This window comes from Nerophis ophidion, linkage group LG15 (assembly GCF_033978795.1).
Source record: "Nerophis ophidion isolate RoL-2023_Sa linkage group LG15, RoL_Noph_v1.0, whole genome shotgun sequence".
Taxonomy (NCBI): domain Eukaryota; kingdom Metazoa; phylum Chordata; class Actinopteri; order Syngnathiformes; family Syngnathidae; genus Nerophis; species Nerophis ophidion.
Window position 1 is genome coordinate 20,571,129 of NC_084625.1, and position 13,551 is coordinate 20,584,679.

At 40.5% G+C, this 13,551-nt stretch overlaps 1 protein-coding gene across 1 annotated transcript in view; it reads right to left on the bottom strand.

The window, feature by feature from the left end:
• gli3 (GLI family zinc finger 3) overlaps window positions 1-13,551 on the bottom strand; it is a 173,785-nt gene that overhangs the window by 21,634 nt on the left and 138,600 nt on the right. Inside the window, exons 7-10 of the mRNA XM_061921678.1 lie at window positions 11,529-11,730; window positions 6,332-6,551; window positions 5,700-5,813; window positions 2,216-2,356 (exon numbers count right to left, since the gene is read on the bottom strand). Of these exons, the coding sequence (XP_061777662.1) occupies window positions 2,216-2,356; window positions 5,700-5,813; window positions 6,332-6,551; window positions 11,529-11,730 (677 nt within the window). The remainder of the gene's footprint in view (window positions 1-2,215; window positions 2,357-5,699; window positions 5,814-6,331; window positions 6,552-11,528; window positions 11,731-13,551) is intronic.

Genomic DNA, 13,551 nt, shown 5'->3' on the forward strand with positions numbered 1-13,551 from the left:
AAACTACCGTCCGTGAGCCATGATGTATGTACTAACTCATGTTCATGTCATCGTCTTTTTGCTCTTTGCAATATTGCTCATTAGCCTTGCACATACTAGGGTTTTAAGTACTTTTACGTTTATATTTTCAGTTAATCGTTAATATTTATTTTTTACAGTGAACAAAGAGAGCCCAGTATACTAAGTCAATTTTTGTGTGTGTTATAAACGTGCTTGGCCAATAAAGCTCATTCTGATAATATAGCCCAGTGGTTCTCAAATGGGGGTACGCGTACCCCTGGGGGTACTTGAAGGTATGCCAAGGGGTACGTGAGATTTTTCAAAAATATTTTAATAATAGCAACAATTCAAAAATCCTTTATAAATATATTTATTGAATAATACGTCAACAAAATGTGAATCACAAACTGTGAAAATAAATGCAACAATGCAATATTTAGTGTTGACAGCTAGATTTTTTTGTGGACATGTTCCATAAATGGTAAATGGTTGTACTTGTATAGCGCTTTTCTACCCCTTTTTTTTTTTAAGGAGCCCAAAGTGCTTTGACAGTATTTCCACATTCACCCATGTCACCGGCACAGCTGCCACCCATTCACAACCAGGATCCATCAGGAGCAAGGGTGAAGTGTCTTGCCCAAGGACAAAACGGACGTGACTAAGATGGTAGAAGGTGGGGATTGAACCAGTAACCCTCAGATTGCTGGCACGGCAACTCTACCAACTTCGCCACGCCGTCCCCAATACATATTGATGTTAAAGTTTGTTTTTTTGTGAAGAAATGTTTAGAATTAAGTTGATGAATCCAGATGGATCTCTATTACGATCCCCAAAGAGGGCACTTTAAGTTGATGATTACTTCTATGTGTAGAAATCTTTATTTGTAATTGAATTACTTGTTTATTTTTCAACAAGTTTTTAGTTATTTTTATATCTTTTTTTCCAAATAGTGCAAGAAAGACCACTACAAATGAGCAATATTTTTCACTGTTATACAATTTAATAAATCAGAAACTGATGACATAGTGCTGTATTCTACTTCTTTATGTCTTTTTTCAACCAAAAATGCTTTGCTCTGATTAGGGGGTACTTGAATAAAAAAAATGTTCACATCACTGAAAAAAGGTTGAGAACCACTGATATAGCCCGTCAGGCTTTTTAAATCTGGCCTTTGCAAATACGTTTTTTTTCTTTTACCTTTAACATCAACTGTAGCCAATAGTGCTTTTTTAAAATTGAGCTATCCAAATGATTCCAAATGGTTTCTGTATTCAGCGCTACTTGATGAAGACGGGCACAGAAGGCGATCTATCTAAGATAAACGGCGCCCAATACTTTTCAGTTCAGTTCAGTTCAGTTGAGTTGAGTTTCAATTTATTTCGAACATGCATATGATACAATGTAATGCATCACACATTTTCAGTTATTTAATTACAGCACGTCCGAAAAGGAGTAGGAAGAAGCAGAGCTTATTTAATCTTACCCCTTTTCATACCATAGCAATTTTAGCCAATTTCATTGTTCTTTGTAACAGAACAGTGAAAAAATAAATAATACATAAATAATATACCATAGTAAGCAAACAAATAATAAATACATAAATAATCTTCATCTCCAAAAAAAAAAAAAGACTTCAAGATGTTCATCATAATTATTGTTCTGTGCACTTTATGAACACTTGTAGTTGGAATTGTCTCTTAAACTGAATCACATTGGTGCTTTGTTTGATTTATTTGGTTAATCCATTCGAAAATGTAATTCCACATACAGATATGCTAAAGGTTGTAAGTGTTGTAAGAGCATACAAATGTTTTAAATTTGATTTTGCTCTAAGGTTATATTTCTCCTCTTGTGTTGAGAAGAATTGTTGTACATTCTTGGGTAGCAGGTTGTAGTTTGTTTTATACATAATTTTAGCTGTTTGCAAATGCACCAAATCGTTGACTTTCAATAATTGTGATTCAATAAACAAAGTGTTTGTATGTTCTCTATATCCCACCTTATGTATGATTGTAATTGATCTTTTTTGTAAAACAGTTAGTGAATGAAGTGTACGTTTGTAGTTGGTCCAAAACATGTCTTGCTTTATTCATTATTGACGTGTTTCTTGCTACTTTATGCTGCATATTTTTTACATGAGATTTCCAATTCATTTTGTCATCTATTATTACACCCGAAAATGTGTTTTCTTTTACCCTTTTGGTTCACTTCTTACTTGCACTAGCTGCTCCTGGGTATCGAACTCGCGGCAGCAGTTCTCCCAATGGCAGTTGGTCTCGTAAACCACCTCAGGTTCCTGTTTGCCATCGTCCTTGTCGCCCTCCTCCTTCACCAGTGTCATCCCATCGGGGTGATCCTGCAAACCGAAGGGTTTCGTTCAATAGGAGTATATATATAGGAGGACCTGCTTTATGAACCATTTGGCACTGGCAGCGACCCTTTTGAGTCTGGCCTTGAAAGTGGTGCTGAAAGCCCGGCCTCTTGTGTTTTACTGCTTTTTCCACCACAGAAGCTGGGAGAGTATTTAAGGAATCTGAGCCTCTCTTCCTGCTGCAGGCTGCTCCATTAGCTCCCATATATTTCATTGTCACCGGCTGGTAACTGAACCGCAGTCTGGGCCTCCACCTTCAGCTCCACCCGCTGTTAACATACTTACTCGGCCCGCGAGCTGCACTTGACTGTTATTTATTAGCACTTTGATTAAAGCCAAACCAACGTTTCCTCAAGCACATAAAAGTAAATCGAGCTGAAGGTAGAACGGCAGCTGCTCAGCTCTTCTATTGTTGCAGCGTTGCTCACAATTCAAGCAATAACACTAAAAACTACAGTAAAGCAAAACATTTGCCAGAAAATAGATTATTTTTATGTAGTATATTTTAAACAAATCCCTGTGGCTAACAAAAATGGGAATAATATTTAAATGTATTTAAAATAAATGTAAATAAATACTATTAATATAAAACATCTTTAAAGTATAAAAATATTTTCCAGACTATACTTTTTTTTTTACTATTTCAATAACATGTACCAATAAATTTATGAATTTAAAATTCCAATATAAATACAGTGTAATGTGTTTTTAAAACCAACTCATAATGACTGTATACACAATGAGATGATATCAGAAGAAAAACAACTGCATGTAGATTAGATAATAAAGAATCATATATTGAAATATGGCATTCATTATATACCAATTTGTTTTAAATATTAGAAAAAAAATTAAAATGGTGAATAATGGCTACAGTGTGGTTGTCAAGTTTAAGAGATGCAATGCAAGTGTAAGCCACTGTGAATGTTATGGATTTTATCAATGGCTGTGATGGTGATTGAAATGATAAGTAACAATATGTAAAAATTATACATCCTGTTTTTGTTATGGAAAAAATTTATTTTGTTATTGTTTACTGTTTTATTTACTATTATTGACATTATTATTATCATTACTATTGATACTGTTGTTGCTATTATTAATATTTGTTTTTCCTTTTTTATCATTGTTATCGGTATGTCTTCTCATTTGCTCTGTGAACTTATGTTGGAGTTGGGGTTGTTTTGTATTATTTTATTAGACTGATTAACATGTAACTGTTTTTAAATACAATAAGTGATTGATTAAAAATAGTTAATAGACATAAATATAAACAATAAATAAATAATATACACTGTATATTTTTAAAAATACCAACATTTTAGTATTAAGTATTGTGGTATTTTCAGCAACAGAAGCATAGAAAGGTACAACCCTTCCGATAAATAAAAGCCAGGACATAATAAATGGAAAACAATTTATACAAAAATGATTTCAAATGTTAATAATATCAAAACATTTAGAGGCCTACTGAAACCCACTACTACCGACCACACAATCTGATAGTTTATATATCAATGATGAAATATTAACAATAATAATAATAATAATGGATTAGATTTATATCGCGCTTTTCTATTGTTAGATACTCAAAGCGCTCACAGTGAAGTGGGAACCCATCATTCATTCACACCTGGTGGTGGTAAGCTACATCTGTAGCCACAGCTGCCCTGGGGTAGACTGACGGAAGCGTGGCTGCCAGTTTGCGCCTACGGCCCCTCCGACCACCACCAATCATTCATTCATCATTCATTCACCGGTGTGAGCGGCACCGGGGGCAAAGGGTGAAGTGTCCTGCCCAAGGACACAACGGCAGCGATTTTTTGGATGTCAATAGGTGGGAAGCGAACCTGCAACCCTCAGGTTTCTGGCACGGCCGCTCTACCCACTACGCCATGCCGCCCCTTAACATTGCAACTCATGCCATTACGGCTTTTTTAGTTTACTAAATTACAATTTTAAATTTCCCGGGAGTTTCGTCTTGGAAACGTGTAATGATGACGTGTACGCAAAACGTCACGCGTTTTTAGGAAGTATGAGCGCTACGCACACACACAGCTAAATGTCGTCTGCTTTAACGGCATAATTACACAGTATTTTTGACATCTGTGTTGCTGAATCTTTTGCAATTTGTTAAATTATTATTGGAGAAGTCACAGTAGAAAGATGGAGTTGGGAAGCTTTAGCCTTTAGCCACACAAACACACGGTGATTCCTTGTTTAAAATTCCCGGAGGTGAAAATTTACTATGGATCAGAGCGCGGTCAAGAGAACATGGATCCAGACCAAATGTCAACCAGCAGGTTTCGGTGAGAAAATTGTGGTTAAAAAGTCGCTTTTTACCGGAGAAAAGCTGAGCCGTCGACTTGCCTGAGACACTGCGCGTCAACACACCCGTGGATACACCCTTCCGACTATCAGGTACTATTTAACTCACTAAAACACTAGCAACACAATAGAAAGATAAGGGATTTCCCAGAATTATCCTAGTTAATGTGTTTAAAAACATCGGAATACGTCCCAATGCAATCGCGTTTGTTTGTTTTTTTACTCTTTTTTTTTTTTTTTTTTCTAGTCCGTCGCTATCAGTATCCTTATCCACGAATCTTTCATCCTCGCTCAAATTAATGGGGAAATTGTCGTTTTCTCGGCCTGAATACCACTTTTTGTTGGAGGCTGCTATTAAAAACAATGTGTATATGTGAGGAGCCCCCACACTTGTGACGTCATCGTCTGCGACTTCCGGTAAATGCAGGGCTTTTCTCTTAACACCGACAGTTGCAAACTTTATCGTGGATGTTCTCTACTAAATCCTTTCAGCAAAAATATGGCAATATTGCGAAATGATCAAGTATGACACATAGAATGGACTTGCTATCTCCGTTTAAATAAGAAAATCTCATTTCAGTAGGCCTTTAAGGGTAACAATCTTTGTTAGAATATAGAACAAAGAACATTTCTAGTAATGCCAGTACCTTCGTTTAAATTCCTACTAGATCCAGCCTTTTTAGTTCCAGTTAACTTTTTACGTTTTTTTTGTCTTCTACTGTGATTTTTTTGAGCATGTCTTTTCGTTTATGTCATTTCCCTAATGTATGTGCAGTGTGTAATGTGTAATGTTCTAGGAGTCGAGCAATATTGTTGAGATGGTACGCGTGTTTGCTGTCATTGTGGCTCTTCGGGCATTTGTGGCACGGTTGCATGAGTCCAAAACAAATTTCCCTGAGGGGGACAATAGTATATTTTATTGTATTTCAGTTAATATGGACTAAAACAATAAGTTAGCAATGACTCCACAGGAACAAAAAAGACAGTGGAGAATTACTACCTGTATGCTGAGCGCTCCTGGGCTTGGCAGCTCCTCCTCTGGTTTCATTTTGGAGCGCTTGTGGTGCATCGGGTCGCCGGTGCTGCTCACCGCAGATTCACTGGTCGGTTTGATCTGTCAACCCAAACAAGATTTGGGAACTTAACACTTCAGCTTAATTGTTTTCAGCATCCTTTTGGCTGTTTGGAAGAAAAGGTAACGGTAACGGTAACCTGAGCTTCAGGGTAATATTGTATGCATTCAATTCTGAGCACTGGCACGTGGCAATGGTAATAAAGATTGAATATTGGCCTGAAATGTGGGCCCGCACAAACAGTAAGGTTCAGGTAAAGGAAAGTAAAAGTCCTTTGGATCCATCCATCCAAGTCAATACTCTCTCTGTGTGCCCCCCTCCCTCTCATGTGATTAATGGAGTCAGTGGTGGGATGTGATGCTAACAAGCCCCTTGTTGTTGACGGCGGCCACGCCGTAGGCGACGTTCAGCAGTCTCCACGCAAGAGTCGGCACAAGAAGGTGGAACTCCCAGGAGGAAGGAGAGCTACTCCAGCATTCTGCTTTGTCCGAGGCATGGCTGGCGTGCGACGGGGCTATCTATTACCTGTGATGATGAATGGCACAGGCGCGCCTCTCACCTGTGAGGAGTCACCGGAGATGCCCGACCGCTCGCTGGCATGAAGCCCGGCGGCGGTGAAGCCAGACACGGGCCTCTGGGTGGCGAAGGCCGGCGTCGGGTGGATGAGCGGGGGGCTGTGGCCGAAAGCGGAGCCCACGATGCCCGGCTGGCGGCCCATCAGCTGCTGGTGCATGTGCAACGCCACCGGCGTGGGCGGGTAGGCGAAGCTCAGCGCCGGGCTGGTGAGAGAGAAATGACAACATGAGAGAAACCTCGCAGTGAGGCGTCGGGCCAAAAGAGGGCACCGGCTGAGTCAAATGGATTGTTCTGGATTGCTGCTCATCCCCGAGGACAATCTGACAGGAGACAGTGCGCTAATGCTGGAACCATGAGGCCGACGGCGAAGCTTTAGCACGCGGAATGTTCAGCTCGTTAGCACGTGGCGACAACGTCACCCTTCTAGAAGGCAATGATCCAGATGATAAATAAGTATGAAATAAAGCTGAATTAATTCACTTTATTCATGTCCTCTTTCTGGCGTTCACCTTTAGTTTAACCCTTGCAGAAAACAAGTTTATTTCGAGTGCACAGTATTGTCACGCAGTTTCTCAAATGAAAATATAGCGGAACCCGTTTATGTTGACGCCTCTCAGACTGGCTGACTGACATCGACAGAAGCCGTTGTCAACATAACTGTACTTGCACGTTTACTTGAGACATCCACTACAGATGATATTGTTGGTTTTAATTCCTACCAGTGGTTAAAAGCAACAAAAAAAAATTGATGGATTTTGTGAGTTCCTCCAGGTTAATACTACCATGCTTTTATTTTGAAGCTTATTTGGCAATGAGCAGGAAGTTTCTGTGTAAATATTTTAATGCTGTGTCACTGAACAGTGCTTAAAGAAATCGATTCACATTCGAATTACGATACTTATTTATTCCAATTTTAAATGGATAATTGGTGTGAAGTGAATTATATTTATATAGCGCTTTTCTCTAGTGACTCAAAGCGCTTTTACATAGTGAAACCCAATATCTAAAGTTACATTTAAACCTGGGAGCAGGTGGGTAAAGTGTCTTCTTGCCCAAGGACACAATGGCAGTGACGAGGATGGCGAAAGCGGGGATCGAACCTGGAACCCTCAAGTTGCTGGCGCGGCCACTCCACCAACCGAGCTATAGCGTAAAAATTTATTTTTTTATACATTTAAAACATACATTTTTAGGCCATCTGCGGCTTACGCTATGTGATAAGTCAGCTTCTGTAACCTGTAATGAAAATGTTTTATCATAATTTTAATACCAAATGATATATTCAGAGAATTGGTTTGCCTCGAGTATCTTGTCAACTTGAGAATTTATTCCGAACCGAATCGTCACCACAAAAATCGGAAACCAATCGTGAGTTGCTGTCAGATGGACATTCCAGGTAGTTATATTGCTCTTGTTGTTTCAGCCTGCTTTGATGGGGAGGAAGTGGACAATGTCAACACTTGTCAACATTAACAAACACATTTTTCATAGAAATTATCCTTTTGAGTCTCACATTTTATGTCAACAAAATTGTGTCGTCAGTGTTGTCAACATAAGCGGGCTCCATGGTATGCCACTAATTTATACATGTATCGACGCAGCACTTGAGCAAGCAACAGCCCAAAAATACGTCACATTGACTCAGCAGAAACAGGCAGGTCATTACTCACAGCAGCAGTCCAACTTGTGGTATCAATGGAATAAATGTTATAACTACAAGACCCTGAAACAATTGCACTCACTACTGACAGGGTCCTTAACGATTGATTAATGGTACCAAAACACTTAACTATATACACAGTGCCACAAGGCATGCTGGGTACTGCAGTGGCAAACAAACCATCATGTGACACCTTTGTTTTTCTTCTCATAGAATGAACTTCAAAAGCTAACTTCCCTGAAATAAAAACAAAACAAACTGTCGCCACCAAATAGTGGTGTCAAAAAAAAAAAAAGCAATTGACTCGCAATTTTTAGTTGTAAAGATTTTTAATATCTAAAATGCAATTTTTTATCTAAATTTTAATCTGTCCTGTCCAGACACTCAGGTAAATCATATTGTTTATCCATCCATTTTCTACCGCTTGTCCCGTTTGGGGTCGCTGGAGCCTATCTCAGCTGCATTCGGGGGGAAGGCGGGGAACACCCTGGACAATTCGCCACCTCATCACAGGGCCAACACAGATAGACAGACAACATTCACACTCACATTCACACACTAGAGCCAATTTAGTGTTGTCAATCAACCTATCCCCAGGTGCATGTTTTTGGCGGTGGGAAGAAGCCGGAGTACCCGGAGGGAGCCCACGCAGTCAGCGGGACAACATGCAAACTCCACACAAAAAGATCCCGAGCCCGGGATTGAACCCAGGACAACTCAAGACCTTCGTATTGTGAGGCACATGCACTAACCCCTGTGCCACCTTATGTGGATGCCCATATCTGCTCTACAAATATTGTTTGGAAAAGAAAGTGTTGGATACTTCTCTTGTTGTCTTATTTTTGGAAATGTTTGGGTAGCATTTTGTTAAAAAATACAACAACAAAAAACATTTTTATTTGGTGTAATACAAACATTTATCAGAGCTGAGGAATGCAGTTAAATATAAAAAAAAGTACTTATTTTGAATCTAGAATCGGTTTAAATTGAAAATCGCAACTGAATCGAATCGTTACCACCGGGAATTGAATCAAATCTTGTGGTGCCCAAAGATTACCAGCCCTAGCACAAATAGTCAGTGTGCACAGAGCTGCTAAACAAACACGAGTGTATCACCATTCATCGTTGTGTCTCGTTCTCACTGCGGCCCATAAGTCTGCCATTCTTATTACCAGCGTGGCGGAAATCAATGGGCCGAGACGCATTTGGGGGCCCATCGGCTTGTCATATCACTCATCAGTCCGCGGGCTCGTCCTATTTGGGTCCTGTCACCGGCACAGTGGCTAAAGCTCCGCCGTGTGATTGATCAGACTCATCCTACAGATCGCTGATCAATGGCTATGGGTGGGGCCATGGATCTTTCCTCACTCACTCCTATCTTGTTTTCTCTCGCCGCCCATCGCTCGCCTCTTGTGATGCCTCCACGGGCCGCATGACTGACACGAGCCGCCAGGGAGGAGGGCTGACTGGCTGGCAGGGAGATGCTCACCCACACGGGGGCTTGACATGGACATTAACTCCTTCTTGCCCACTATATTATTACAAGCAGACTAAAAACACTTTAGTACCTCAACTTAAGAGTGTTTTGAGATAAAAGCTGTCTCTTAGCTAATTGTTATGCTTTAACTTGCAAGCAAACGTTTTGAGTTCCAAGCATCCCCGCCATTAGTTGGCGTAGCAACAGTGAACTCCGCCCAAAACCTCTGGGCTTACTCGCTAGCATTAGCTAGAGATCAACATTACTTTGTTTCCAACCATGTGAAGGAAGAAAGTGGGTGTTAAGGACGGTGCTAAGAAGATGAAACATCCATCCATCCATTTTCTACCGCTTATTCCCTTTCGGGGTCGCGGGGGGCGCTGGCGCCTATCACAGCTACAATCGGGCGGAAGGCGGGGTGCACCCTGGACAAGTCAGAATATATTAATTGACATAAAAAAATAAACCATCAAAAAACATGACTCAAGCGTGTCGCCAACTTAGGTAAGAAATTTGAGCGTATCACTCTGGTCTGCGCCATACTGAAGCAAAAGGAGTCTACGACCATCCAAAAATGTTAAAATAGTATCTAAACGGCTGAAATTTAGCGAAACAAATATGGAAAAGCTGCTGATAGTGGGTTTGACGGAGAAGCTATGTTTATTGTTCTTCGGTCAATGGTCAACAAAGCAAACAAACAGTTGTACATTCATAGATTGAAAATAAAAAATGTTGCAGACCGAAAGGGTTTAGGCTGAAGTTAAACACTTATTGCGCCTAACCCTAAAGCAGCTGGAAGGATATGCCATAGAAGTCCACTCTGTAAGGTAAATATTGTATATTTTACATTCTTACAGTACACGCGGGCACGGACGTTTTGAAAAGGTGGGCCCCCCTACGTCAGCATTTTTATTACCGCCACACCTTGAAAATAAAGGCTTCCTTTATACTTGAAAATTAATTGAAGTATTATAATATATTGTAGCTGCCAGAAAAACTCATACAAAGTCTGACGCTATTTGTACTTTTATTACCAATCTTTTATTACCAAGCACAATTTCAACGGGTTTTACCTGCCATAAAAACACTTTTGTCTCCTTAAATCTTTGCTTCTCCGCTTCAGCCTCGTTAGCCAGGGACATTGAGGGACAGAAGTAGAGTCTAAACCGGACTACATCTATGATAACACCAGAAGAAGATGCTAGATTTATTTCTCAATGTTTTTAATTTTAAAAAGTCTTTAAACACTTAAAAAAATCTCAAGAAAGTACACTGTACAAAAAGCAGCAACAATTGACAATGAGGCAAAACGATAAAAAAACATGTTAATACAAATGAATAGTAACCCATTTGTTTTAAATGTATGCATACATTGTATGAGCCGTAGCAAATTATGCAAATTATTTGATGACGGCATTGTGACCACACCCATAACCACGCCCCCACCACCACAGGTATCCTGTCAGTTTAGGGGTAACCGTGGTACTAAATTATATTGTATTGTTTTTAAACAATATTTCTTATTTAAAAGTTGTTTTAGTTTTTTAAATCTGTTCAGTGGCCTTGTGGTTAGAGTGTCCACCCTGAGATTGGTAGGTTGTGAGTTCTTTGGTCATACCAAAGACTATAAAAATGGGACTAATTACCTCCCTGCTTGGCACTCAACATCAAGGGTTGGAATTGGGGGTAAAATCACCAAAATGATTCCAGAGCGCAGCCACCACTGCTGCTCACTGCTCCCCTCACCTCCCAGGTGGGGAACAAGGGGATGGGTCAAATGCAGAGAGTAATTTTACCACACCTCGTGTGTTCACTTTAATAGCCCTTTTACATGTTAAAATTGTGCTGTTTTGGGGGGAGAAAGCACCAAGCAAATTGATTTCAATTCATTTCAACGGGAGATGCAAGTGTTTTCAGAACAGAACGATAGAAGCTCGTAAATTGAGGTACTGTTGTACTGCAAACATAACCATTCGCACATTTTACATCCAAAATCATCATTTAAGAGTTAAAAAAAGTAACTTAATAGTGCATCTTAGTTACCTGATGGCTCCTGCAGACAGGTGGCCGTAGGAGCCGCTGGTGGACGAGCTGGAGCGCGAGTTGTTGAGCATGGTGACGAGCGAGTTGGGCGAGTTGCGGATCATGGTCTGCAGGTCGAAGCTGTGCTCAGACAGCGGCGAGATGGGCAGCGGCCGCTTCCTACTGGGCCGCGACTGCAGCCTAGGGCTCGGGAAGCGAGAGCCTGCGGGGAGAGGACAGCAGAGGACAGACCGCTGAGACAAAAGTGCCTAATAAGTCGGTTCCCTCTTCAACAGATGACATCTTTGTCAATCATGCCACAAAAGGCTGGCGTGAGTGCGTGTTCAGCTGTCACTTGATGCACTGCTTGCATTTCATGCAGGAGAAAACAAGCCTTTCATGTTGCTGAAAAGCTCAGACTGTGTATGCTAATATTTCTTCAAGTCCAATTTGACTTGTTATTCAACTGCAATCAGTGTTGACTGGGAATACCAAAAAAGGGGGTTTGAATAGGTAAGAGGCGGTGGAAAAAAGGCGCCGCCATTCTCCTCGCGTGTCGCACAAAGAGCCACGGGTGGAGATTAAAACGTGACTTTTGTTGTCTTTTCACATGGAGATGTCACAAACGAGAAGGGTAACAACAGAGGGGGGGGGGCAGAGGCGGCCCGAACGCGCTGAGGGGATGTGACGCTTTGTGCGCCAACTGACACAATGACTTTGTGACTCAAGACTCGGAGATAAAACATTTGGAGTTGTTTCATAAAGGCAAACAAAACCAGCTTACACGGCCCAGATCACCAGCCCCCCACCCCTCCATATTTACGTCTCCCACAATCCATCCATCTCCCACATGTAAATGCTCCGTCTCTTCGTTTGACACATCCAACGATTACAGAACGCTCCATTCAGATGGTAATCAGTCCGTGTTGCGTGTGTGTGTGTGTGTGTGTGTGTGTGTGTGTGTGTGTGTGTGTGTGTGTGTGTGTGTGTGTGTGTGTGTGTGTAGCAGTCCCGTTGCGACCCAAGTTACAGCATCATGTCCTAACTTTTTCCAGCGGGGATTTGAACTGGTGACCTTCTTTTTACAAGCGGGGCTGCAACAAACCATTATTTGAATAGTCAGCGATTATATTTTATTTTATTACTTATTATATGGGTTTGACTTTAAGTACGCAACTTAATTTTTAACACATTTTTTAAACCTATTACGGTAAATTTAATTGTAATTAAAGAAAGGTAAAAGACTGAAAATTGTATGTTTTTCCGTACTTAATTCCACAAAGTATATACTGTAAGTACATACAGGGTTTTCCCCAGATTGCAACCATATGGTGGGGGTGTGGCCATGGGCGTGGCTAGGGAGTGATCAACATGACATCTTCATATAATTTGCATAATCTGTGATGATGCATATATTTTCTCTAAAATGGCAACATAAAAAAGTATACTGAACATACATTAAAACATTAATATGTGTTATTGTTAATATGAACATATATTGTATCTGATCACCCCCTGGGAGATGAGGACAGCAGTGAGCACAGCATTGGAATTGTTGAAGTCTCAAAAGACTTATTTAATCATTTTAGGGATTTTTTTCTCTATAAAAATAAGTATCAACAAATCTAGCATTTTTTTATGGTGTCATTGGAGACTGTACTCTTGTTTAGAGACCCTTCTGTTGCTCGATAGACTAACAGCGAGAGCTGCAGCAAGCTTGACGTTACTCTCCCTAAAAGCCGCCACTATGCCCACTTATTATTTGCACGTTGCACATCTTGTAGATCTCTGTCTGCGGGTATAACTCGAATATATTCAATTACCTCCACATCGCAAACATGCTTCATCCATGTTGCTGCTACTTGATTTTAGCGCTGCTTTTGATACCGTTGATCATAACATTTCATTGGCACATATCAAAACAAGTATTAGTATGTCAGAAATAGCCTTTTCTTCTTACAGACAGGATGCAGTGCGTCTCCCATAACAATGTGACCCCAGAGTATGTTAAGGTAACGTGCAGAGTTCCACAGCGTTCAGTTCT